General features: G+C 35.0%; 1 protein-coding gene across 2 annotated transcripts in view; it reads right to left on the bottom strand.

The window, feature by feature from the left end:
* ST6GALNAC3 (ST6 N-acetylgalactosaminide alpha-2,6-sialyltransferase 3) overlaps positions 1–26,786 on the bottom strand; it is a 317,172-nt gene that overhangs the window by 166,035 nt on the left and 124,351 nt on the right. The window contains exon 2 of one of the 2 annotated variants that reach the window (XM_026700193.2): positions 10,653–10,847. The exons of the other annotated variant lie outside the window; for it this stretch is intronic. Within the exon in view, the coding sequence (XP_026555978.1) occupies positions 10,653–10,847 (195 nt within the window). The remainder of the gene's footprint in view (positions 1–10,652; positions 10,848–26,786) is intronic. 2 annotated transcript variants of the gene reach the window in all.

The raw sequence follows: 26,786 nt of genomic DNA, 5'->3' as shown, positions 1-26,786 counted from the left end.
TTCCCAAAGCATTCTTCTTAATGGTATGGAAAGATTCAACTGAAAAGTTATTCAAGTGAGATGTTAATGTGTCTCATAATAAATCTATTCAATAGCCTTCAGATACGTTAAGATCAAACACATTTTTGCAAGCCACTCTGGATTTCTTGATATCTTTCAGTATGCCAGTTTCACATATTAAAATTCAACTGAAAGATTAAGTCTTCAGGAAAGTATTGCTCAAGTTCAAAGCTCAGGCCATGTTGAAGCTTAAAATTAAGCTAGACATCAAATAGTACATAAGATTAATATTACTGATTATCTTGAATAATCAGAAGATAGAAATTGTCAAAGACAATGTATTCAGTCATAAATATGAAGCTCCATCAATAGATGCTATTTTAGGTTGCTAAAACTAATACATCCATAATTACAATCCTAAAGAATAGGCGCCCATTAAATTACATTAATGAAAATTAAAACAATTTTAGGCGAAAAGCTTATGCTTCTCTTTACCTTGTAAGAAACCTATCAATGGCTTCAAGGTTGCATGAAATTTGAGGAAATCTCTGAGCAAATCAGTCCATTTCACTAAAATGGCTAGCTCAATTAATTGCAAGGTCCATTTTTTCATTGGGGGTATATATTTTTCTTTCCTTCCATCTTAACATAATATTTGTATTTAACACATTCATAGTATATAACATATAACAGTCTTGCCACCATAGTGATAATAAAAACAAATTCCCATGTTTTTTCTCCACTTGTTTATCCCCATCCCTAAAAGAAAAAGCTTTAGGTTTTGGTATTATACCCATTTTCTAAATTTTCTAAACTAACATCAGTATCAGATTCCAAAATTCCTTAGCATTACTACAATGTCTACCTAAGATGATAAACCATATCTACTAACTATATTTAAGTAAATAAAGTAGAACTACGTGTACAGGCAGAGCTGCTTTTTTAGGTTTTTCAGGATCAAAATGCATTTAGTTGGAAAATATCATCCTGTACAAAACTGGAGTGCTGCTGCTGCTGCTGCTGAACTGGCAAATTATAGATATTATTTCAAGCACTAGGTGAAAATCAATTAGGGAACACTGAAACACAGAAATCATAATCCAACAAAATGTCTGGAAAAAGCAGAATTTAAAAGCATGTTTCCAACTCACTTAGTTATCCTTCATATAAGCAGGTTCTGTAATGCTGTGCCCAATGATTGCCAAATACATCCAAATCAAAGCAGCTTGCCAAAATCCTCAGCTGTAAAAATTACATCTTTGATAATAACCATCAAGCCTTGCAAAATAACCTGTTGGTTTTGAAATCCAGAAACGGAAGTCCTACCACATCAATCTTACCCAATCAGATATGTTCACCAAATGTCTTTGAGCAATGTCTCGCAAAATTTTCAGTCAATGTATGTAACTCTTTGGCGTGCTTATTTGGAAAGTATGGAACTGTGGTCTCAATGCATGTAGAGAAAGCTCCAAATTGTGAAAGGCTGCTATATACAATATCAGTATAAATGGGCAGGGAGGAAGTCATGCAAAGTGTGTACTTCATGCCTGTATATACAATACAATAGACCATACAGGCAAGATAAAATGAGATTTACTTTTTTTTATAAATATTCATAGCTTATTCCCTTTACTAGAAAAAAATGATAAACCTTATCTTTGCTGGCATGTTTCTTTTCACCTGAACTACTTTTTAAGCCAAATTGATGCTAATTATAGCCTCCCACATAAGCAGTCTCATTTACAGTTGCTTCTATGGAATCATCATCAATTTTGCTCTCTCTAGGCACTGCACTTTTCCTGTCTCACCATCCCAGAAACTGCCTCTTAGGGGAACCAAATGCATCAAGTGACATCAGCCACCATTTTCACCTTCATCCTTTTCTCCCAGAAATAAAGGTAGAGAAAAATAGGAAAGGAAAATTATAGGTGGTGGAAGCAATTTACTCCGCTGAGGTGTTAGGTTATTAACTGATTGCTACCAGCAGTTATATTTCACAGTGCCAATATTGCCTAAGTCATTAGCTCATTGTCCTTAGTGCCTGCAGCTGTTTGGAGGCTATTGTACTACTGCATTTTCCAAGGAGCAAGAGTACATGTAGAAGCAGCAAACTTTAAAAAAAAAACACTTGGAAACCCTTTTAGTAAATGCTATTATTCATTCAGAATTGGGCACTATTGGAAATATATTGAGACTTCAGTATTGTTCTCAAGGCTCTTTTCATAAAGGCCCTCTCTAAACTGAGTGACCTTATACAAGGTTGTTCTTTCCCTAGCAAATGAAAATAAGAGTACCTGGAATAAATAGAAAACAGGTAATAACTGTTTAAAAGGTAATAACTGTTTAACTGGAATAAATAGAAAACAGGTAATGGCTACATCTGAAGGAAGACACTGATGTTAGCTCCTAGATGATAATAAATCAGCTGCACAATATGCTGCATTGTGTATGCAAATACGCAATATACAAACCTTTACTGACATACTGCATTTACTGTTCTGCTAGGCAGTGAGACCCATTATTTGGGGTGTAATAGAATATACTTTTTATCAGCTAAGAAAAGGCCTTAAAGTGCTTTGCTATGACATTTTTTTCATACTAATGTCACCAGGCTGTTTCTATCAAAAGTTGTTCCCTTCCCACTTTAGCATGATAATTCTATTCTAACTGAATATTATAAACAGGTAAGGGGGGGCATGTATTGGGGCTACAATGGAAACAAGGTGATATCAAAGTAAATATGTAGATAATGCTAATAGGACAGGTATTTTTCATCATGAATCACATTTATGGCATCCTGGGTATGGAAATAGAACCAAAAAATACCATCCTGTGTGTTTTCTTCCTTCATAGGGAAGATAACTGTACAAAATAGAGAACCTTCCACACTTTTCTGCCTAAAAGGCAGAGGTAGGCTCAGGCTACTCAAGAGAGCAAATGTTTGTTCTTGATGTGAGGAAAACTGAACATATAATTCCATAACACAAGCTGTGTAAAGAACTGATCAAATTCCAGATTGGCACTGAAAAGTATAAACCTTGACTAGGCCAACCTTTGCCTCAGTCAGATCTTATTTTATGACTGCCTTTGCCTCTGATTTGTCACTTACCAGTAGTATGTCTTAGTTCTCTTCAAGTGAATCCTGCGAATGGAGAAATTGAGAAGAGCTTCAGCTGTGCACTGACATACACAATAGCCCAGCTATTAATGGCCTACTCTGTGTCAGATAATCAACAGTAAGCCATCAGCAAGAACATTTCTTCTAGCTGTACTTTCTTTTGGCATGCTGAAGACAGAATGCTTAGGAATCAGAAAAAAACAACAGTAATACTACCAGCACCATACTAAAGATTTTTTTTTTTAATCCTGAAGATACTTTATTTTTTCCTTTTGGGAAGATTTTTCAGACACCATTTGTAAATTTTTTAAATCAAGGAATCTGACCATTTCTAACATTATTGTTTTTGTACTCAGATTAATAAACCTGATCAGGAGAATTAACTACAAGGTGTCATTATTTGCTTATGTTTGCCTAACAGATGTAAACTGTGTTAAAAATGAGAAACAAAGTATGTAAGAAAAGTCAATATTTACTAATGACTGCAGATGATTTACAGTATATAGCAATTGTTCTTTTTTCCCTTTGGTACAATTATGGCAATTATTATATTTTTACTTTTACAGTCCTGATCTAAAGTCTTGGATTCCATTCTCAAAATGGAAACAATTACACTGGATGAGATTTATCACTTGATTGGATGACCCAAATTTAATGGTTTGAATTACATTCAACTTGAGAGGCTAATTTGCTCTGAATATAAACATTGCCAGGATTATTTATTAAGACTAGCTATGCAACTTATCCTGCTACCATCAAAGTATATGTAATTCATGAAGTATTCACAGGCTAATAAGTTGGAATGTTATACCAATGACAAAAATTCAAGGATTTTAGAAAGTAAAGAATTGTGATGAGTAAACAATGCAAACAGAGATAGCTTTGGAAATTTTCCACTTTAGAAAATAATATGTGAGGGTACTTAAGAGCAAAGAGATAAATTTTTTATTAGAAAAAGAATGATTGAAGTCAGCAAAGATATTCGGCTTCAGTAAGAGCACACTAAGCTTATATTTGTATTGATTATATGAAATGTCTAAAGAGACTGCCCTTCTCAGTTACATAACTGTATTTAAGAAGTTGTTCCAATAAAGTCACCTTGAGATACATATAAGCCAGATGTTATTATTTTAGCTTAATCAGTTAGATTTTCTATTGTATATCTTGTACATGGTGCTCCTTTGCATCATAAATCATTATTGGTGTCAGCAGAAGTCCTATGCCATTCCAGAATTTAACATGATGATTATATGTAACCTCTTAAAGTTAAAAACTTTATATCTATGGATCAATTGCTGAGGACAGCAAGATAAGAAGAAGACATGTTTTCATCACTGTATATTGGTTTCACCATGGGAGGCAAAACCAGGGTTCAGCTACCGTAAATGTTTAGTTTTATAACAGCAAGGGGTCTTTTCATTCTTTCACCATCCCATCTTTTCTAAGATGATGTGATGGAATGATATAAAAGAGTATATCAAGTATCCTTTATATCACTGCAGATGCTTCTTTCGTGGCATGTTCTCATGTAGAGCAGGTGGTTGGGTCAAAAAGAGGGTATGAGTTTTGTGTGTGTTTGTTTTCAGCCTGATGCTGCTTGAATTAGCCAATTTCATGAGGTAGCAAGACAAGCCAAAATACAGAATACAATTGCCTCTCAATTGTAGCCCAATCAAAGCAATGGACACAAAAAAATCCCTCCCAATGTTCTGTTGCCTCCTGGTTGACTCTCATCTCATTATTTATGGATGAGGAAAAGCTACTGTTTTATCAGTCTGGTCATGTGATTCTGTAATTTGTTTATAAACATTTGTTTGTTCATATTTTGAGTTTTTGGAACTTACCACCTAACTTTCCTAGCTTTTAGCACAGCATTAATCATTATCTGAGGCAATGAATGTTCTTAATTGTACCAAAACAAGACTATTACATCTATTACACTTCTCTAATAATTTATGTATTATGTGGCCAGTGGTAGATATTCTGACACAACACTTTCTTCCTTCTCAAATCTTAATATATTTTTGGGTCAAACATTTTATCAATGTGTAATTCTCAAAGGAGAATATAATTTTCTGTACACTATAAACTGTTTTTCTGTATATCTTTACAAAACCTTTAAGGAGGCTGGTAGTTAAGAAAAATATGCATACAATTATTGATTTTTACATGTTTTATGTTTCTTTTTAGCTTTTGATTTACCTACATGGTACTACCGCATACAACAATAGGTAATGTTTGATGTTTTTTGTTAAATTTGTTGCCATTTTATTGCCATTTATTTCTTTATTATTAAAGAAATCTTTCCTAGCTGGGTCCTAAAGACAATTAGTCAAATAGCAAAAAGCTTTGTAAGGACCCAACTTCTTCTTTGTTTGCAGGCCTTGTGCTTCAGTCTCTAAATGTTAAGAACTTATTATTTTCTGCAGCTCCTCAAGGTAAAAAGCTGCAGAAAGATTTTCTTTGCTTACTTGCTTCTGTCATGCACCTTCCTTCAGATCCCACTCCAGATGTGAGTTTGGAGGAGGAGGAGGATCCTGACAGCTGGGGAAAGAGACCATGGAGCCACACGACTGTTTGGATCGGGGAGCAGAGAGCTGCAACCTGACAAAGCCACAGCTGGGTTAATTGGATGGGCGGCAGGCTGATCCCAAGCTGAGGGAGCCACAGCTGCAGCAGGTTAGTCTGGAGGCTCCATGTGAGGAACAGGAGCTGCTGGTGGTGGTCAGCAAAGATGATGGGGTGGAGTCCACACCTCCTCCCAATCCAACAATGTGCAAGGTGGAGTGGAGATAGGCACAACGCTGGTTGGCCAGGCTACTTGTGAGGAGGCAACCTTGCCCATTGTGAAGGGCCACACCACCACTGCCTATTTAATCCTGACATGAGAGATGAGCATTGCTGGAAAAAACTTGTCCAGTTTGTTGCCATGCATTTCCATTCAGTGCAACTTGACCCATTGCTCATTTTAAACGTGTTGCCTTATATGTAGGAAGTGGTTTCCAAAGCCTACCAAGAGCTAAGAGGAGGTTTGCAGTCTCCTGGCGGCCAGTTGATCAGGTCAGAAAGCTCTGAAAGCAGCCACCATTTCCCCAAGGAATTTTCAGAGCCCTAAAAATGGTGGCTGCTTCCTGGAAGCATGGGGAGGGGTCCTCTTGGGGCAGGAGAGGGAGTAAAGAGAAGGGAGTGGGCACTGCATTATCCCCATGATCTCTTGTAAAGATGAATGAGGAGTGCTGCAGCTGTCATAACTCTGAAACAGAGTTATATGTGATTTTGGGGTGTCTGTCATTAATTTAGTTCTTAAAGTAACCTGTCGTATCTCAAGAAATACCAACGTATGTTTCATTTATGTTCATTAAATGGTCTTGAGGACTACCTGCATATGTTTTGTTTATGTATAAAACAAAACTCAACAAGTAGCCATTATTGCCCTAAACTAGTTGTTGACTATGAATAAACCAGGCACGTCTCTAAAGTGCTATTGAGAAAGAAAATAATTGTTATTGTATGTGTTCCTTCTGTGATCATGTATTTTTCAAAAAGCATAATCAGAACAACATGTTTTTTTTTCTCTTTCAAAATATGTTTTGATGTTCCTAATGGGGTACATTCATCAAATTTATATGACTGGTCATGTCATGAAAAAGTGACCCTGTGTGGTACACATCAAAACTATAAAACAGTTAACATAAAATATCATATCATAATACAATTCCTATCCAGAAAGACCATTTGTTTTATTAAGTCCATCTTGTAATAAAAATTCTGCTGGCCACTGCCATCTGTCTGACGATGAAATAATAATGAAAACAAAGTAGCATAAAGCAAAGAAAAACAAAGCTATCTTGTATTTTAAATATTTTACAATTTTTAAAAATGGTTTTAAATTAAATGTTGCTTTCAGTAAGCAAAATAAGAGTTATGTCCAAGATAGATTCAAAATGTCAAGATAGAAAATGAAATCAACAAATAAGTCTTAGGACATTTTTGCTGCCATAAAATAGAAGCAAGAAATAAATCTGATAAAATACTACTTCTTTCTACCTCACAGTTTCTAGAAAACAAGGTTCAGAAAGTCTTCATAGGTTTTAAAGAAGCAGCATTGTCCCATTATTCATTCACCTGTCATGGTGATTCACAGTGAACATCCACATAAAGGGATAATTTTCCAAAGAAATAATTGCAGGAGAAAACAATGAGTTAGTTCTGCTTTCATCCCCACAGCAGAGAAACTTCAACTGCCTTGTATTGTCCCTACTAGGGAAACAGAAATAATCTAATTAGTTTTCCAGCTAACTTAGTTTTGCCAATCTCAGTAATCCGCTTTGTAGCGCTAAGACAGGAGTGCTATGGGCTCTATTAAGCTGAGGCTGTCTATTTCTATTCCTATTCCATATAAATTATATATAATTTATATAGCCTATAGGCCATATCAATATACAGGTTCAATAAAATCCAAACAATTTAAAATGAGAATAGGGTAAAATACAATAGTTATAAGATAAATAAATGTATCATCTTTGCAATCTATTCCAATCAAGCCCTCATATGCCTAACTCAGACGGACTATTTTAGTCAGAAATTGTGCTATATTAAATGTTGTTTTCAGATTCTGGCCACACATGAGGTATGTTGTTTTAATATGGGCCATACATTTAATATGTGGATCAAGGTACTTATACAAATAGCAATCAAATAATATATGAATCAGATCTTCTACCTCTTCAGCTCCACAGATACATGTACATTGATTAATGGAATCTTCCTCTATTCCTATTCAAATAATTGAACACAAGACAATTCAAAACTAATGAAATCATTTCTAAAAGTAATCGATCTACCAATTTTGGCATATTAAAAAAACAACAAAGCAAAAACAAAATAGATTTGTTATTTTCATTTCACAAGATACTGATTTCATTTCTGGTCCCAAATTTATGCATTTCTAAAGATGTTAATTTCCATTTTTTATATAAAATTCCATGTTAGATATTAAAATTTTGTCTGTTTCTCACCGCATAGTCAGAAAATAAGGGTAGGGAGAGAGACCAACAAAACAAGACTTTTTTTTTTTCAAATTGTGAAAATAAATAAGATTAATTGCAAAATAAATGAGGAAAGTTGAACAAAGGGGGATATTTGGACATTTTAGAAAGTCCAAGGAAGGACAGAATAATAATCAAAACAGATGATACATTGAAGTTAAACAAGACAAGATAACGTATTTGTTCAACTTTCCTTTGTGAACAGAATATACAATAATGTAATTAAATTTCATACATACCCTATTCTGCCTGTCCATACCCTTTCAGCAAAATATTACAAATCCGTTGTCTTTGCTAAATAAATAATTTTGAATGCAGCTTTAGTTTAGATCTTAACCCTTTCTCCATGATTTAAAAATAGAGGTGTTTTAATTATTGTTATCTAACTATATGCACACGTTTCCAAAATCTCATTAATTTAAGATGTACTGGATCAACATTATTACATGTGACTATGGAACAATTTAGGATTTGCTATCCTGGCTGGGACTGTACATTTCCTCACTTTGTAACCTTATGCTCTGAGTTCCGTGAGACAAAAATGTACTTAAATAATAAATTATTTTCAAACATTTTCAAAATTCAAAATGTTGTTACTTACAAGAATATAACTCTGAGAATAAAATACATCCCTGAGACAAGTATACACATGCAAACAATAACAATAGCACTTGTTAGTGGAAGCTCATATCTACCAGTTCCACCAGGATATACATATGGAGAGTTTATATAAAGTATAGATTAAAATGGGTCGTATAAGGTGGACCATGACTTACAACCACAACTGAACCCAAACTTTCTGTTGCTAAGCAAGACAGTATTTAAGTGAGTTTTCCCTCCTTTTACAACCTTTCTGGCCACGGTCATAAGTCAATCACTTCAATTGTTAAGTTAGTAACATAACTGTTAAGTGAATCTGGCTTCCCCATTGACTTTACTTACCAGAAGATGATCACATGACCCCAGGATACAACAACCATCATAAATACATGCCCCTTGCTAAGCACCCTAAATTTCATCATGTGACCAAAGGGATGCTGCAACAGTCATATGTGTGAAAACAGTCGTAAGTCCCTTTTTCAGTGGTGTTGTAACTTCACTAGTCACTAAGTGAATGGTTATAAGTCAAGGACTAGCTATATGGTTGTTTACATAAATAGCCCCCCCCCTTCTCCCTATGGATGCTCTCGTGTAACATGAAAAGAATAACAATTCTGTTTTAGTCTTTAAAATATTTTATAGAAGTACAAATGTAATTTTCTAGAGACCCATTTAAAACACAATCTTAAAAACGATTATATCAGTAGAAAAAAAATGTTTTCTCTTTCTTCTCTTTATTAAACACATTTAATCTACTGAATCTAAGAGAATTAATAGAGCATTCTTTCAACTCATCAATTAAAATTGTATCATTAGAGCAAAAATAGTAATTGTATTCTCACGAGTGGCGGGGAGAACCAGCATCCTTAATTTACAGGCTAATTCTTTTAAAGTGTGTAATAGCTGTTTTTCAGAAGAGCTTAGCAAATTATATACAATGAGTGAATTCACCTTGGGTTCCCCCAGGCGTCACCCCAAAGTCAGAAATGATTTAGATTGTAAAGAGTTCTACAACTATCTTTGTGTAAATTGTTTCTGTTCACTGTTGCTATAGCTACAACACCAGTCTAGCACCAATAGCACTACATCACGAAGAACTTTAATCAAAAGTTAGCCAAGGCATGTCTTTTCTCGGCAGTGAATGAATGAGGATATTTTAATTATACCTCATGATGAAGACGCTGTGCTTAAATGAAAAATCTTCACAGAAGAAAGTTACAGTCTAATTGAAATATTATTTATCCTTTCAAAAGAAAAATAGTTCTTTTGCGCTTGAGGTTCTTGTGTCAAGGCTCAAATTCCAATTCCACTTACTTGATATCCTGTTCCATACATACAGATAGTCTTCAGCTTGAAAAAATTACTTATGACCCTTGCAGCATCCCCAAGTCATGTGATCAAAATGTAGGCGCTTGGCAACTGGCATGTAGTTATGATGGTTGTACCATCATGGAGTCATGTGATCACCATCTGTAATCTTCCCAGCTGGCTTCCATCAAGCAAAGTCAATGGAGAAAGCCAGACTCGTTTAATGACTCCATGATTCACATAATAATTGTCGCAAAAAATTCGTAAAATGGAATTTTGGACACTTAACAAGTCAAAAATGGTAAATGGACACTTAACAAGTATCTTGCTTAGCAGTGGAAATTTTGGACTCAATTGTGGTCACAAGTCGAGGACTACCTGTATCTTACTTGATTTAAAATCATGCAAAAAGAATTACTGTAAATAATTACCACTAATTAATTTTAATTCATTGCTTAAATCATTAATAACATTTCTATTTTCAATTAGCAGTTCCACTTACCCACATAAAAGAAAGAAAAGAATACTTAAAACTAGCTTTAGGAAGGAACATCACGTAACTCCATGTGAATCCTTACCTCTTGGTTTTTCACATTAAGGTATCCATAGTGAGACCTTAGGTGTCGTTTTTGTGTATAGGAAAATGGCATCCACTGGACACTGGATTGTCCAAAGCAGCTCAGCATGAGAGGAAAGCTGACTTCATTTGTAAGGCGGGCAATGATGACGATTAGAAAAGCGGCTGTAAAGCCAATTACAACAATGGCCTTGCGCTGCAAATGGGATAAAAAAAAATTAACAAAAAAAAAATCAACACGACTTTACTTTTTAACCTAAGGGGGGAAAAAATCAGCTAGGCCTTCCTTGACTTCCAACCACAACTGAGCCCAAAATTTCTGCTGCTTAGCAAGACAGTTTTTAAGTTACCCCATTTACAACCTTCATTGCCACCACTATTAAGTGAATCCCTTGCAGTTGTTAAGTTGGTTAACATGGCTGTTAAGTGAATCTGGCTTCCCCATTGACTTTGCCCCTGAACACTGCAAGCATCATAAATACAAGCCAATTGCCAAGCATCCGAATTTTGTTCATTGTGACCATGAACATGTGGCAATGGTTATAAGTGTGAAAACACAGACATAAGTCACTTTTTCAGTGCCATTGTTAACTTCAAATGGTCACTAAAAGAATGGTTTTAACTCAAAGCCTATCTGTAAATATAACTTCAGTGTTTAGCTGGCTGGGGAATTCTGGGAGTTGAGGTCCATAGGTCTTCAAAGTTGCTTAATGGATCTTTGGACTACTCACTGACAAGTACTCATTATTTCCTCTAGGGAAGTGATAGAATACAGTTATTTATTTATTTGTTTGTTTGTTTGTTTAGTCAGTCAAAAGCTTACAATGCAATAGAAATAAGAATAAGCATGAGTTTAAATATAAGAAATAGGAACTAATAATTGGGGACAATAGGACAGGGACAGTAGACACGATTGTGCACTTATGCATGCCCCTTAGAAGACAATCTTAATTCCCTGTACAGGGAACATAGCAAGAAACTTATCTGATACATCAAGATAATAAGGGTAAGAACACTGAGGGCTACAATGTGTTTGGCTTGGGAATAAAGTGAGAAGTGAAAGTTATGTTATCTATTTTCAAGTTTATATTTCTTAACATCTCCCTATTTAAATACCATGTGCAAGCTATTTAATCACTTTACAGTGTCAGGCGCAAAGAATCAGGATCATCCATTAGGTTGAAGCACAGAAGATTAATTCAAATCTATATACAATAATCTAGTCAATTAAAATTCAACATTAAATTGGTGCCAGATAAAGGTCAGTGGAATACAGGAGGGGTTGGACTAAGACCATTTTTGGGAACATAACAAATCTAATCTGATGGTGCGCTTAACTCCATCCCACAGTCTGCCTCTTTTTCTCCTACATACAGAAAGTAGTTGAATGACTCTAAACTGGCAAGGAAAATAAAATAATGAGTTTGAACGGCATCTTGTGTTGTCATTATTGTTTTTTAAACATGGCCTCCAGTGGCTATAACATTTTTTAAAATTTATTTTGTTTTAAATTTTGTTTTAAAGCCTAGAAACTTATTTAGCTGATGGGTCACTTTCTGAGAGAAAAATAGTGTAATCTGATATGAATGGAATGAACATTAAATTACTTATTCTCTCCCCTTTGCTTCCCAATTTTGGTGTAAACTCTCAATCATGATGCCGTCCTGTCTTTCCACATGATTAAGATGGTCATATTTTTTTTACCCTGATCTGAACATTACCGTCATCACCTCAGAATTTATACAGAATTTATGCCAAAAAAAGGAATCGATAAAATAGCTTGCTGATACCAAGAATATTTTTCTAAGGGTTATGATTATATTTTTAAAATTATAAGTGCCCAAAAGAGTAAAGTATTAAATAAAACCTTAATAGGAAGTCATAATAATTTTAATGTGCTCCGATCCTTTCATACACTTCACTATTCAAATATTAAAAAGAAAATTACATTCATAAGTCCTTTTTGCTGATGTTTACTAAGTGAAACATGCATTAATTTAGTATTGCTGTGACCAATATGTTTTATAGGATAACACTGAATGAACACAACCTCTTCACACTCCTAGTATACCCAATCAATCTATGAGTATTGCCATCCTTTTCTAGCAATTCTGAAAATTCAATCTCAATAATAAGATAACTCTAATCCTTGTCTTACTTGAAGCAATCAGAATCGTTTGACCTAGTGTGTATATCAAAATCAATAAGCAGAAAACATGATGAATCACTCTTTTTAGAATTAAATTTATGAGTGCTGAAGACAAAGGACAGGGAAATTTCAAATTTGACCTATGCTTTTTCCAGTAGTGCTTTGAATGAAAATGAATAAAAATCTAATTCAATGAAATTTCAGGCATATGTGTGTGCGTTTGTATATATACATATGTACACAGATACACACACTCTCAGTTAGTCAAGCTACAAAATCCCAAATTGTGCTGATCAGAAAAGGAATGCAGCCCTTTTTCTTTCCCCCCTAAAGCAGCAAATTGAAACTATTGCCAATTTTCATATACATACTGTAAAGCTGGGGGGGGGGATTTAATCAAGGCCAAATATCTATAATTATGTAGTATATTTATCATGTCTTTGAGCCATATGTTTTTTTTCTTAAAGTAATAAAGAGTGTATGTCATTTTCAATAACCAAATGATTCTTCTATCATAAATGTTTCCATTATTCTATAACTAGATCTGCATACCACAGCTAGTAATGGAATATGCCACTGTATATTTTTCCTCCAATAAGCACCTGAGTTAACTTAATAGTACACACAAATATGCACATATGCATAAGAATCATATTATTTCCTTTTTGGATAAGCAATAATATGCAAATCATAAGAAAGGAGTAAGAATATTGAGTCAAAAATTTAAAAGATACAAGATTGAATAAAAGTAAAGGAATCTGGTTTACATAAAAAACAGTAGTAGTACCTCTCCATAGTTTACAACCCATCTTTCTTTCTATTATTTCCAGTTTCATATATTGCCTTTCATTCTTTAAATTACTCATTTCTTTCTTTTGAGGTTCTCTTCAATGCCATCAAACCATGCTCCTACTTCATATTTCCCTTCTTCTTCATCACTCACTCTTCCTTCCTGAATTTGTTTTGAGTTTTGATCTTTATTAGATAACCCATGCCCTGTTGAGTCATCATTTCAAAGATATTTCCTTAACCTAAATAAAGAAACAGAATGATCAAGGAAAGCTGACAGCTTGGGTTTGAAGACCCGATTGCCATGAAATGGGCGAGCTCCAGTTCCTCTGCAGCTCCTGCCCACCTAGCAGTTTGGAACCATGCAAATGCAAGTAGATTAATAAGTACCACTTTAGTGGGTAAGTAACCACATTCTGCGCATCTTTGGCATATAGCCATGCTGGCCACATGACCACGGAAAATATCTTAGGATAACTCTTGCTCCCTTGTCTAAGAAATGAAGATGAACACTGCGTCCTAGAGTCAGACACAACTGGACATGGAAATCTTTTGCCTTTTGATTACAATAATGGTTGATTAACAGAGGATTTGAAATTTTAACCTTGTTTTTTTTATTATTATTCTTCCTGTTAAATATTTTGTCATTAATATAGTATATAGATTACAGGTAAATAATTTTCAAATAGATTTACTACTTTGAAAATTTGCGGGGAAGGCTTATTCTCAAGGGTTGGGAACCAATATTGTAGTAATGTATTAATCAGTATCCAAATACAGGAATAACAAGTGTATATGTTTTAGACTTTTTTCTTTTCAATGCACTTTTTTATTGTCTTGATTATTTTGTGTTTTTGTGGATTTTCTTTTAGTTTTGCATTTTAACTTCCTTATGAATAAAATGAAAAATACAGAAAGAAAAAAGTATTTTCATTCATTCTTTCTGCTTATCTTTTATATAGGGGAATATTAACAGCATTGTTCCATTCATCAAGTTTTCCCAGTCTCCAAACACATATTAAACAAGTTTCATAGATATTCCATAAAAAAACCCACATCCATATTTCAACACTTCTCAAATTATATTCCCTACACTTGTAACCATACCATCAGAATTTTTCATCATTCTGGCATTTATGACTTCCTTTCCATCTTTTAAAAATTTATTTTTAATTCCATTATTTGACACATCACTACTATTCCCATACGGATCTCTAAAATACTGCTTTTAGCATTCTCTCATTTGAGTTTCATTCCAAATCAATCTTTGCTTTGATTGATTCTAATCTCTCTGCTATATAGGCTCTTCATTTAGTGCTTTTTCCCACCTCCAGTTTTTTTTCATTTCCATCAAAAATCACTCTGTATTTTCTTTATCTCCTTTAACCTTAACAGTTCTTTGCTTTCTTTTATATTCTTTATAAGTTCTTCTCTCTACATACATTGTGTAATATATTTTTCTTACTATTTTTTGCAGTATCCTCTGATAAGCACTTTTTGTTAAACTAGAAACTCTCTCATGTCATTATGCCATCTTTTTAAACCACATCACTTTTGTGATATGAAAAGTATTTCACACCATCCCAAATAGTCTTTTTCCCCCTTAAATCCACTTTTGTGGGGAGATTAATTTATATTCTAATACTCTTTCAAACAGAAGTCATAATTTCTGTTTTCCCCACTCATTTTCCCTGCATCTATTTTTCTTTAAGATCAATTCCTGACATTCAGTGTCCAGATGAACCTGACCCAGACATATAGGAGCCATTATCTAGGCAAGATGGTCTGAAGCATTTTTAAAGTCCAGTATGAAATAGCATTAGGAAGCAGCTGAGTCAGACACCCCATAATCCACTGAAATATAGAAAGAAGGAAAAGGTACAGCACTTGCAAGAATCTCTAATTATAGCCAATCACAATAAAAGTAGCATTAGCCTTTTCCAGAGGAGTTGATTTCTTGGTCCATCTTCATTCATATCTATTGTTTCCTTTCTCTGTCTCTTAGTTTCATAAATACAACATGTTTATTTTTCTTTCATTTCATCTGTTAATTCATTTATTCTTTTTCCAAGTCACAGTCTTCCATTTTCTATTGTTGTTAGTGATTGGACCTCAACTGGAGAATGGCTACCTATCATGAATTTTTTCACTCAAGACTTTCAAATATTGCTTTTTTTATACTGTAGAAAAGGTATTGACTAGGTTATGATCCTTAAGTCATATCCACTTTTTGCTGATTTATTTATTTGAGCATGTTTTGGCTGGTACTGCAAACATGTTTACGCTATTGTGTAAACCATAGTTTTCTAATCTGGAGACTGTCATGTAGGACAATATACTATTGCCCACATACCAACAATTAGGATATACATAGACATTTTGTATTCCTGAAAAAGAAAAAGAATGTGTAATTGTATCATTTCCATTTTCTTTTCAATATAAGGCTCAATTGTTCAATTCCCTTTTAACTGAACTATTCATTAGTTTATGTCTAGAATGGAAATAGTTATATTTCTCACCAATTACTATATTACATGTCTTTCAAGACTTGATATGCTATAAATGACAGTATTATTGTTCAGTGTTAGGGTTTAATTTAATTACTATTTCTTCAGCATTTACTGAATTACCTCTTTATACTTCAAATTTAGTAAAATTGGTTGTAACTGGGTGCTCATTGTTATAATACCAGTATTTGTATCAAGTTATTGGTTTAAATCTTACCTGTGACATGAACTCAAATGAGTTTTTTAAAATCTGCATAAGTTTCTATAAGTAAAGTTAGGAAAATCCTATCTAAAATGATGCAGAACGTGGCCTAGTAGTGTTGACTAATGTTGAAATAATAGAAAAGTAATAATATTAGCGTTGACTAATCTTTCTCAGATGTGTTGATACTATATGCTCTTCAGATATATTGGCACTACAAATTTCAGAATTCCCAGCAAATCACAATCAACTGCACTGGCAGTGAATGCTGGAAGTTTCATGAGTACCAGATGGATAGAACAATAGTCTGATCATGTGACCTGATTCTCACATTATGCTAAGCCAAAAGTAAACAATCTTCTTGTGGAAAAGCTAACTCTCTGAAACCTTGTATAATAATATGAGCAAAGTAAGCTAAAATAGTGTTTTTAATGGCTTATATCAATGAAATTGCCAACTGCCCCCCCCCCCTTTTTTAAACAGACCATGCAAGATTTTCGCAATTCAGCATGTGAAAACAGTAAAATCTTGCAACATTGACCACATGGTCCATAAATGCTCCATTCTTAAATTCTGTCACAAACCCTAGTTTCTATAACCATGGGTTGACTGAATAAGTCAAAATGAATTTGGTCGAGTCACTCCATAATGGTCATAAACCAGGAGAAAGCCACTTGCTAGTTACATTTTGTTTACAGTCTCTTTCTGTGTATCTGTGTCTCTATGCCTTCCCGCCTCTTTCTTTCTTTCTTTCTTTCTTTCTTTCTTTCTTTCTTTCTTTCTTTCTTTCTTTCTTTCTTTCTTTCTTTCTCTCTCTCTCTCTCTCTCTCTCACACACACTGACACACACACAAACACACACACAGAGACAGAGAGCATGAGTCAGTCAGACACAAAAGACACATAGGCAGATTTTCCCCTTTTCTGATTACCCTCAAATTAGTGTATTTGTTTGAAGTATTTTAAGGGTCTTGATGAAGAGAAAATTACTAAGGGCTGAAAACTTCAGCTTGTCCCTCTTTATGATTTTACTTGTTATTCTTCCATCCTCTGAAGTCCTCCAAGGGCAATAAAAAAAGTGGGGGATGATAAGGTTTATTCCCCAGAACCCTCTTATGTTGATCCACTGCAATATTTAGATGTTAAAGCTGTCTTTTTCTTCTTCTTTGATTTATTGGAAAATCAGAAAATATGTTCAGCAAAAATACCCTACCTTTTGTGATAAAATAATAACATAATAAAAAAAGAATGAGAATGTGAGAAGCATGCGACCATATTAGAATATTAAGAATGGTCTCCAAGAGCTAGTCTGATTACTCACAAATGTTGGGCATGACCTGGATATAAAGTGCAAAATCTAGCCAAATGGATAATAAAAATATTTGTAGCAGCAAGAAAATGCCTACATGCACACTGGTTTTGTGACAGTGGCTGACCTAGAAGACTTCACTTTAAAAGTAAAGATTAATGTAAAAACCCAGAATAACTTAGATGATGTAATAACATCTAATACTGCCCTTGGTCTATTAGTATTTGTTTCTACAATTGTAATAAATTCGATTGTACAGTACATTGTAACAGTTTATTATAAAATCGGTACCAGTTTTCAGGCCTCATTTCACTTTACTCATGTGTTATGCATTTGAAATAATAATGACTGCAATTAATAAATTGCTTTTATTTTAACAACTACTGGAGTGAAACTTGTTTTATTTAATATTGCCTGTTAGAATTATTTCACTGAAATGTGGAAGGGGAGAGGAGGGGAGGGGGAGAAAGGGGAGGGAGGAGAGGATAGGAGAAGGGGAAAGGAGAAGAAGGGAAAGAGAAGCGGAAAGGCTCCTGTTGCATTTTAATACAATAAATGAAAAGATCAAACCATTTTTACACATTGCTCTTAAATGACACAATTATGTGGCAAAGAGATCACCATCTCTTCTACTTAAGCAACGTAAAACAGTGTATTAAAGATTAGCATATTTTATTTTTTCCCCTTCCATCAGCCTCTGTTCACGGTTGTCATTTTTTGATTGTGAAAGAAAAGTAAGAAAGGCCCTTTCATGCATAAAACAAGCATGGTAGTATGTCCCAGATTCCACATTTCCCAGGAAATATACCATAAGTTAGAAAAGACTGTTGCAGCATAGGAGGAAAAAAATTGAATCCTGTTATCTTTTCCATTGAGACATGGACAGTGAAAACATTTGTGGCTATGAAAGCATTTTAAAATGAAGGGAATCATAACTTTTAAGCAATTGCCTATCACTGGTTAGGACAAAATTGCCTTTTCTTTAAATAGCTCTGATACGCTTGCTAGTCAGCCTGTCTGATTTCCAGCTAACTATAGAAGCCAGCTTCTCACTTCATTTTCCTTTTAAAAGCCACTCAAGAATAAGAAGGATTTTCACAGTCTGTTGTTCTGCAAAATACTCATGTTGTATATGCCATTCTTTATGTACAGAGCAAGCAAAAATCACAATACCCATCTTGCCAGAAGCATTTATAAATTAATGCCCAGTTAATACAACCGTCAAAGAAAAACCCTGAGTGAGCAGTCTTGGAAGTTTTATGCAATATTAGAATGTTAATGTCATATAATGTATGTGTACTGTTTTCTTCCTTCAGCACAAGATATTGCCTTGTCTGTTTCCTTGGAATATTAAAGTAACATTTAAGCATATCTGAAATCTCACTCTTCTTTTCCCTTACATAGGATGAAATGTCCACAAATCTGAGAGAACATACATACATCTATATATTATGCAGTTTATAGGGGATATGGCCACAGATGGTAGATACGGGTAGTCCTTGTTTGATGACTTTTTGCTTAGTGACTGTTTGAAGTTGTGAGGCACTCCAAAAAAGGTACTTATGACTTAGATTCAAAGTTCTGATGTCATTCTCTCATGATCACATGGCTACATTTTTGGAATTTGGCAACTAGCCTATATTTACAACCATTTGCCAACGCCCTACAGTCCTATTACCACAATTCACAGTATTTTTGTGTAGGAAACTGGCATTTACTTCCTATTTCAGCCATTGTGAACAATGAATTTACTTAATGACTGCAATATTCACTTCATGACTGTGTTCCATATACAAGTAGTCCTTGACTTACAATCATTCATTTAGCAAGCGTTCAAAGTTACAACAGCAGTGAAAAAAGTGACTTATGATCATTTTTCTCACTTATGACTCTTGCAACATCTCCGTGGTCATGTGATCAAAATTCATCCGCTTGGCAACTGGCATGTATTTCTGTTAGTAGCAGGGTGCTCGTGTCATGTGATCATCTTTGGCAATCCTCTGATAAGCCAAGATAATGGGGAAACCAGATTCACTTAACAACTGTAGTGATTTACTTAACAACAGTGGCAAGAAAGGTCACAAAATGGGACAAAACTCACTTAACAACTGTCTTGCTTAGCAACATAAATTTGGGACTCAGTTGTGGTTATACATTCACTACAAAAAAAAGTCATAAAATTGAGTCCGGTCCCGTGATGGTCCATTTAACAACTAGTACAACTTATGATTATAATTCCGTGCTCAATTACGGTTGTAAGTCAAGGACTACCCATAAAATCTTTTCTCGTAAAGCTGTCCTGTGGAAGAGGGTTTCATATGCTTTTCATAAGACTTCTTATCCTTATCCAGAAAGGATTTCAAGTTCCATCAGAATACAGTTTTCTCTCAAAACAAAAAGGGAGAAAGAGGTCATTCCATAGTACTTTTGACTTGAAAGAAGAAATAAAACAAAAAGATTATTATGGCTTCAAAAAGAATTGGCAAAGCCATATTTCTCTGACAGCCAACCAGATTTAGTAGACATTTGAGGATAAAAGCTGCCATATTTCCCTTGAAATATAGATACTCCTCTTTCATTCACTTTCACTGTCCTTCTCTCTATGGATATACTGTACATTCATACAGATGTGCAGACACACAAATATCCAAGGCCACTGCTGCTAGTCATAATTTGCAGCCTCCACAAAGTGAGCGTTTATAGCAAATATGTAAGCGTAATCAATGCTCATTTGAAATGTTAATTTTTTTTACACTGTGCCTGCTCAAAAATTAGCAGATAACAATTTAAAATGCTGTCTGTAATCTAATGTTTAACTAAACATTAACTAAGCATAACTAAGCATGTTATGCTCCTGTGCCCACCCCATATTTTTCTCCCCAAAATAAATGGAGCAGTTTTCTTAATTCTCTTACATTATCTATGCATTACAAAAGGGTAAGCAAATGAAACCAAAAGTATTAAATACAGATAATTATCAACTTAAAACTGCAAGGAAACCCAGCATTTCCGCTGTGTGTCAGGAGAGTTGTAATTAGGAGTGGGATTCTACCAGTTCTGTCCGGTTCTACAGAACTCCTTGTTAACTTTCTAAGCAGTTTGGAGAACTGGTAGTTAGAAGCAATCTCCTTTTGTTTTTCTCCACCCTTATTACATTCTTGGCAGAAAGCCTAGACTTCCTGTCTCCGGAGCTTCTGAGGCTGACTTTCCTAAAGGGGAAGGGTTGTTTTAAGATATTTACACTGCTGTTGGAAGGAAATACTTCCCTGGACAAGAAGAAATAATTGAATAATGAAGCAAAGCTTTTAGTGACAGGGAACCAAGATGAGTGACATTCATCAAGGCTTCTTGGCTAGCTAGAATAATTGACATTCAAACATGAGTTTACATACTCTTTCTGAGTTTTGCTCTAAAACTGGTTTTTGGTGGAGCTTAATTCTGTGCTTGGTGACGTTTAATCCTGTGTTTATTGATGAGATAATTTTCCCTATTCAGCTTCAACAAGCAATAGCTACTGTTGTAATTTAATTATTTGTATTGTGTTTGATTTTTTTCCTGCCTCATGGTTTCTTTTTCTATGTGGGGAGGGGGTATTCCTTCACTGCTTTAGTACTATCTGGCACTGTATTTTTGGGGTATACTTCCAAGAGGCAGGACGCAAGCTTGGCACTGATTTTTTTGTACTGCCTTTCTGGGGGGCATGTGACCTTTCCTTAAATCTGGATGATTTTCTTAGGATATCTTGTGAGGTGAGTGAGACCAGCTGGTATCTTTAAGTGGTGCAAATGGATCTAAGGATTGCATTTCCTGGGTGTGCTTTTTCTGGAGAGCTTAAATGACCTCTCTGCTAAAGGGTTTCACTTTATGAGCAAGAGTTGGCTGCTTGATAGTTCTCACTGCATTTTAACTATTTTTATTCCTCAAGGTACTCTGGCACCCTGCCTAATTTGTAACTCCGGCTTGCAGGTATTTTTAATCAAATGATTGGTATTTGGGGAACTTTTTGCAAGCAAAGAAGCTTCTTGTATTTTTGTACAGGTAATCCTTGACCTACAACAGTTCATTTAGTGACCATTCAAAGTTACAATGGCACTGAAAAAAGTGACTTATGACCATTTTTCACACTTATGACCACTGCAGCATCCCCACTGTCATGAGACCAGGAAAGGAGAAGCGCCTCTTGACACGAGCGATGTCGAGTTGGCCACATCCACCTAGTCACATGACCACCAAGCCACACCCACCACTAAGCCACGCCCACAGAACCAGTTGTTAAAAAACCTGAATTGGTTGTAAGTCAAGGCAACCACATGACTGAACAATTTTACAACACTTTTTGTGATTATCATTAAGTGAATGACGCCATTGTTAAGTGAACCCATTGTCCACATTTTTTTCCTACTGGAAACTGTTTCCAAGTTTCCAGCAAAAAAAACATTGTGAAAGTGTTGATGTGGCTTATGGGACTCTGCAAACAGCTGTAAACATGGGCCAGCTTCTGTGCACATGACCACAGGGGCGAGCGGATGTCCAGCTGTTAGAATTTTGAATCTGGATCATAAGTACCTTTTAGGGGAGTCCATAACTTAATGGTTGCTAAGCTAATTGATCAGTCGTAAATTGAGAACTACCTGTAATGAAAATTGAAACCCAGCTAAATCTATAGAAATCAACTACACTCACTATACTTCATTGCCTTTTTTATCCTTGCTGCATCCTGCACTGATTCATACATTAATTCTTTACATTTCTCATCAGTATTTGAAAGTTTATTTTTGAATCCCTGAAATTGTTTCACGAACATAGAGCTATATCTTAAGATGCTTGCTGACATAAACAGTGTTAGAAATGAACATCTTTCCTCTATATTATCTCCTACATTTAAACCTGCAGGAAAAAATGAAGTGAATTGTCATAAACAAAGTAGAAAAGATTTTGTGCAGTGTTATTAGGCAAAGTGTTTCCATATGCTTTCTCTTTGAAAATAACTGGATAAATAATTGTTTACAGTGAATACAATTGTCTACAGTGAACCCAGCTCTATTCACCATTCAGTTTGAAATTATCAGAGCTCCTTTAAATGGACTGAACTCTGACTTCTCCTCACAATATTAAAAGAATGTAAATCTTTGGTTAAAAACGAGAAGAGGTGAGGTTATTATAAAATAATTCCAAGGACTGCTATGTATCAAATGAAAATCCTATTCACAATGAAACTGAAATTTAAATTTTGGTGTCGTTTTCTCCCACCCATGTGGTATGAAATACATGAAGTACTTTTGGAAGGGACGAATTTTTTCATCCTGTCCCTTATTTTAGTATAATCTTTATTTAGCGACTGCCTTGTTTAGTGACGTTACAGTGACAGTTACAATGATGCCTTGCCACCAACCCTTCCATGTACGACCTTCACAAGTTTGTAAAGCAAAGAAAAGCTGAGGTTAAATCACAACTTGTGTTACAGTTTCACTTAACAACTGCTTTGCTTAACGACTGAGTTGCCAGCCCCAATTGTTTTCAATAAATTAGGACTAGGTGTAACTGCCTTATTTTCAGGTTGTTTGTTGTTGACTTTTTGAAAACTGCCTCTCTTAGTACAGCTGACATTTTGTGAACCTATTTAGTTTTGCCTTTGATATGTCTGGGAGGAGTTTGCAGAAACGTAATGTGATGGTGTCAATGACCAGTCATTTGCAGGATGCAAAGATGTCTGACTGCCTGAGCAATGTTTATTGCTTTTATACAGTTTTTACAAGCAGAAAAAAAATAAAGCAGCAACAGCTTTTTTATTGGTTAATTCTGACTGCCAATCCTTAAGAATATACAAGTAAGGAAGTGGTGATGTTAGCCAGGTGAGATCATGTACCAGCCAGGGTCAGTGTTCTGCAACATCCTGATGATGTGAACCGAGTGAGATCATGTAGGTATTTGAAGTATGGCAGTGTGCTGCTTGCGCCCCCTACAAGACCTCTATCTCTACAGTAATGCACCATTTCCATTTCTTGTAAATCATAAAAATTGCTTCCGGGCCTTGTGGAAGCTGGGTGGGGGAGATTTTTAAGGGCATAATTTTCTACAGGATGCATAAGGCATCCATTTTACCTTAATTTCTCCAGTCATTGAAAAATGCCAAAATGATTTTTAAAAAAATAAAAAAAATAGTCCTATTCACTACAGCCAGGGCCCAGAGGCAACCCCTTTCTACCCCAATTAAGTGCACAATCAATCTGAAAGAAGGACATTGCAAAAGTAAAATATGTGCATATGTGTCCAGAATCACACTATATACCAGGTGTGCCGTGAATAATTTACGTTAGAACTCTGTGTGAGGGTCCCAAACATTGCTACAGATGAGTTGGTCAATTATTAAGATAAATACATAGGTGCATGTCTGTTGGATATCCACATCCAAACCCCTCAAATAATATATCTTTTTAAATATTATTTATTGTATTATCATAAAAAGTAAAATACAAAACAGAAAAACAAACAAAAAGAAATGAAACAAACACATACATTCAACCCTAACAACAACAAAGAAGAAAAAAATGGAGTACAAAAAAGAGGAAACAGTGATTAAATAAATTTAATATTTAGCATATAGGATCCACCTTGGCTAGATGCTGACAATGAAAAAAAAAACCCAGCAAATTCTCCTCTCCTTTTATAATTATAAATACATCGTTTGAGGCTTTCCATTAATTTGCCTCTCCAAGCAAGCATATTTGTTGCTAAATATCCATGAATACATTGGACCAGCAAATTAATTAGAAAATTATTACTGAATCATCCTTACCTGGTGCTTCCACACAATCCCTGGAGGTTAACATGGCCTAACCCTCTTGTTTACCTGAGGTAATTGCCACAGCAATAAGCCTTAATGCTAAGAGCACAATATGTCTTTTCTTGCTATGTACAACATTTAAAATTCTCTCATTATTCATTCTCCAGGAATTTGATCTTTCTAAAGGTCATCACAAGATGCCTTAGGAAAGGCTCACCACAAATGGAGAAAAAAGCACAGTGTTATGGCATCTTAATGTTATATTCTATCTTGAGTCATTTTATCTGTTTTGTGATGAAACTCAAGAGCATATGGGGTCAACCAAAATCTTTTGACGCCCAAGGAACTTCCTCGCCAAACCACATCCTGTTTCTATTCCTACTTGAAAAGGTTAAAGATTAATATTTTTAATTTTATATCTTATTCATAGTATTTATTACATTTTAAACCCATTTCCCTTCCAAGGTGATTCTAGATGGTTTAGGTATGAACCCAATAGGGAACTATGTGCATTAAAATTATATGTTTGTTAGTACTTGGGACTAGTAAGAATGCATCCTATATATTAAGTCACTAAACCACTGAGAACAACTGGGAGGAAAACTAAAATAAAATATAGAATGTTATTTAAATATTATATATTATATAAGGAAGAAATGTGGTTAGAATAACAGGAATAGATCAGTTCAGAATATCTTATTCATAAGCAGGCAATATGTTCTACACTGGTTTCATCAGTCTGGATGCAGTCACTTTGGGATGTATAGCACTTAGTTTAGGACATAATGTTCAGAGATATCATTTACTATTTTTATTTAATAGTTTATATATTTAAAATAATGACTACAGTCCAAAGACCCAAATCATCTTCATGAAGCCACATTAAAGAAAGTGCAAACAGGAGGGAGATCCGGTTTGAGCTTCTTTGGTGACAGACCGAAATCTGTGATTGTGTGCAGTTTTGATCTGTGCTTGCCGCTGGAGCAACCTGAGCCAGCTGGATTCGGGGCTAAGCCACCCCGTAGAGGTGGTGAAGAGGGGGGAGACTGCCAGCAGGGTCAAGGAGAGCCGCATCTCTCCTCCCCAGATGGCCATTACTCCCTTTCCTGAAGGCGGTTGCAGTGGTGGTCAGAAATGGCCGCCTCAAAGAAGAACTCAACTGGAAAAGAATGTGCAGGAGGAAGATGAGAAGAGAAAGTTTTGGCTGACCGGGTCGAACTGGAAAAACAACAATACAAGGTACCCTGGAGTTTGAATTATAAAGAACAACATTGTTCCCAAAGAAGACTTTGACTCGGCAAATGAGAGAGGGAAGGGAAAGGATTTTGTTTTTTCTTTCTTTTCTTCCCTATATTGATAACTAAGGGATTTAAGCAAGAAATCGGCAAAAATCCACTTTGGCATTAACAGGTATTTAAGCTGAAAATAAAATGTGAAAGGGATAATAAAGATTTCTGGATTCTCAAAAACTTTTAAAGGAAGGAAAAAAACAAAATGGTGGGATCTGGAAAAGGGGAGGAGACCACCTGGAAGTGAAAGGAATTAACAGTGAAACTTTAACAAGATTCCCAAAAGATACATTTTAACTGAAACTTTGTAACAAGATAAGAGAACCCAGGAAGAGAAAGTGGAAAAAAGAAGCAAGAAGAAACAGCTTTGGATTATTTGGATTACTTGGTGATTTTTGAATTTTTGGCTATTGGATCTCAAGGACTAAAATCAATTGGGTGGTTGTTTAAAAGTTTTTAAAATGGTATCACTCTTGTATTATGTTTTGTGAAAACCCAAATAAGATTTTTATATAAAAAAAAGAAAGTGTAAACATGAGTTCATTATTTCTGATAATGATTTTTGCAGAACAAGACAAAATTCAACATTTAATCGAGTTTTCCCAGAAAATCATCTTTACATAATGAAGTCTAATCTCCCAATATTCCTGATCAAGCAGCAGGGAGGCAGTAACTTATATGCATGTAACCCAACTAAACACATATTTGATCATCATATCACCGATATCTTTCTGGGCAAGCCAGATGAGTTGAACTCAACCTTCAGTGACTTTAGAATGTAACAAAACATCTCCGTTTCTTAACATTTATTGGTGCCTTTTCTGCATGGTTAGCTTCATTGCTTTAAAAGTAATGGTGTGAGCTGTGTAAAAACCTATCATAAACTCTGATAAATCACACAAACAGAAGACAGATTTATTTTGTGTGGGTTGCTGAAAAGTTCATCTAATCAGATACAAGATTTACATTTCCTTTTTCCAAAGAGAGCTTCTGGCTCCTGGACTTCTTTTCTCGATATGCAACTCAGTGGAACATTAATCGAGATGCAAAGAGGAGAAAGTGATCTGAAGCATGTACAGATATCCGTAACAACTGCGGCACTTCCT

Source organism: Pseudonaja textilis, chromosome 3, assembly GCF_049901715.1.
Source record: "Pseudonaja textilis isolate UNSWEBS1 chromosome 3, rPseTex1.2, whole genome shotgun sequence".
In the NCBI taxonomy this organism is placed as follows: domain Eukaryota; kingdom Metazoa; phylum Chordata; class Lepidosauria; order Squamata; family Elapidae; genus Pseudonaja; species Pseudonaja textilis.
This window is presented reverse-complemented; position numbering and strand designations above follow the sequence as displayed.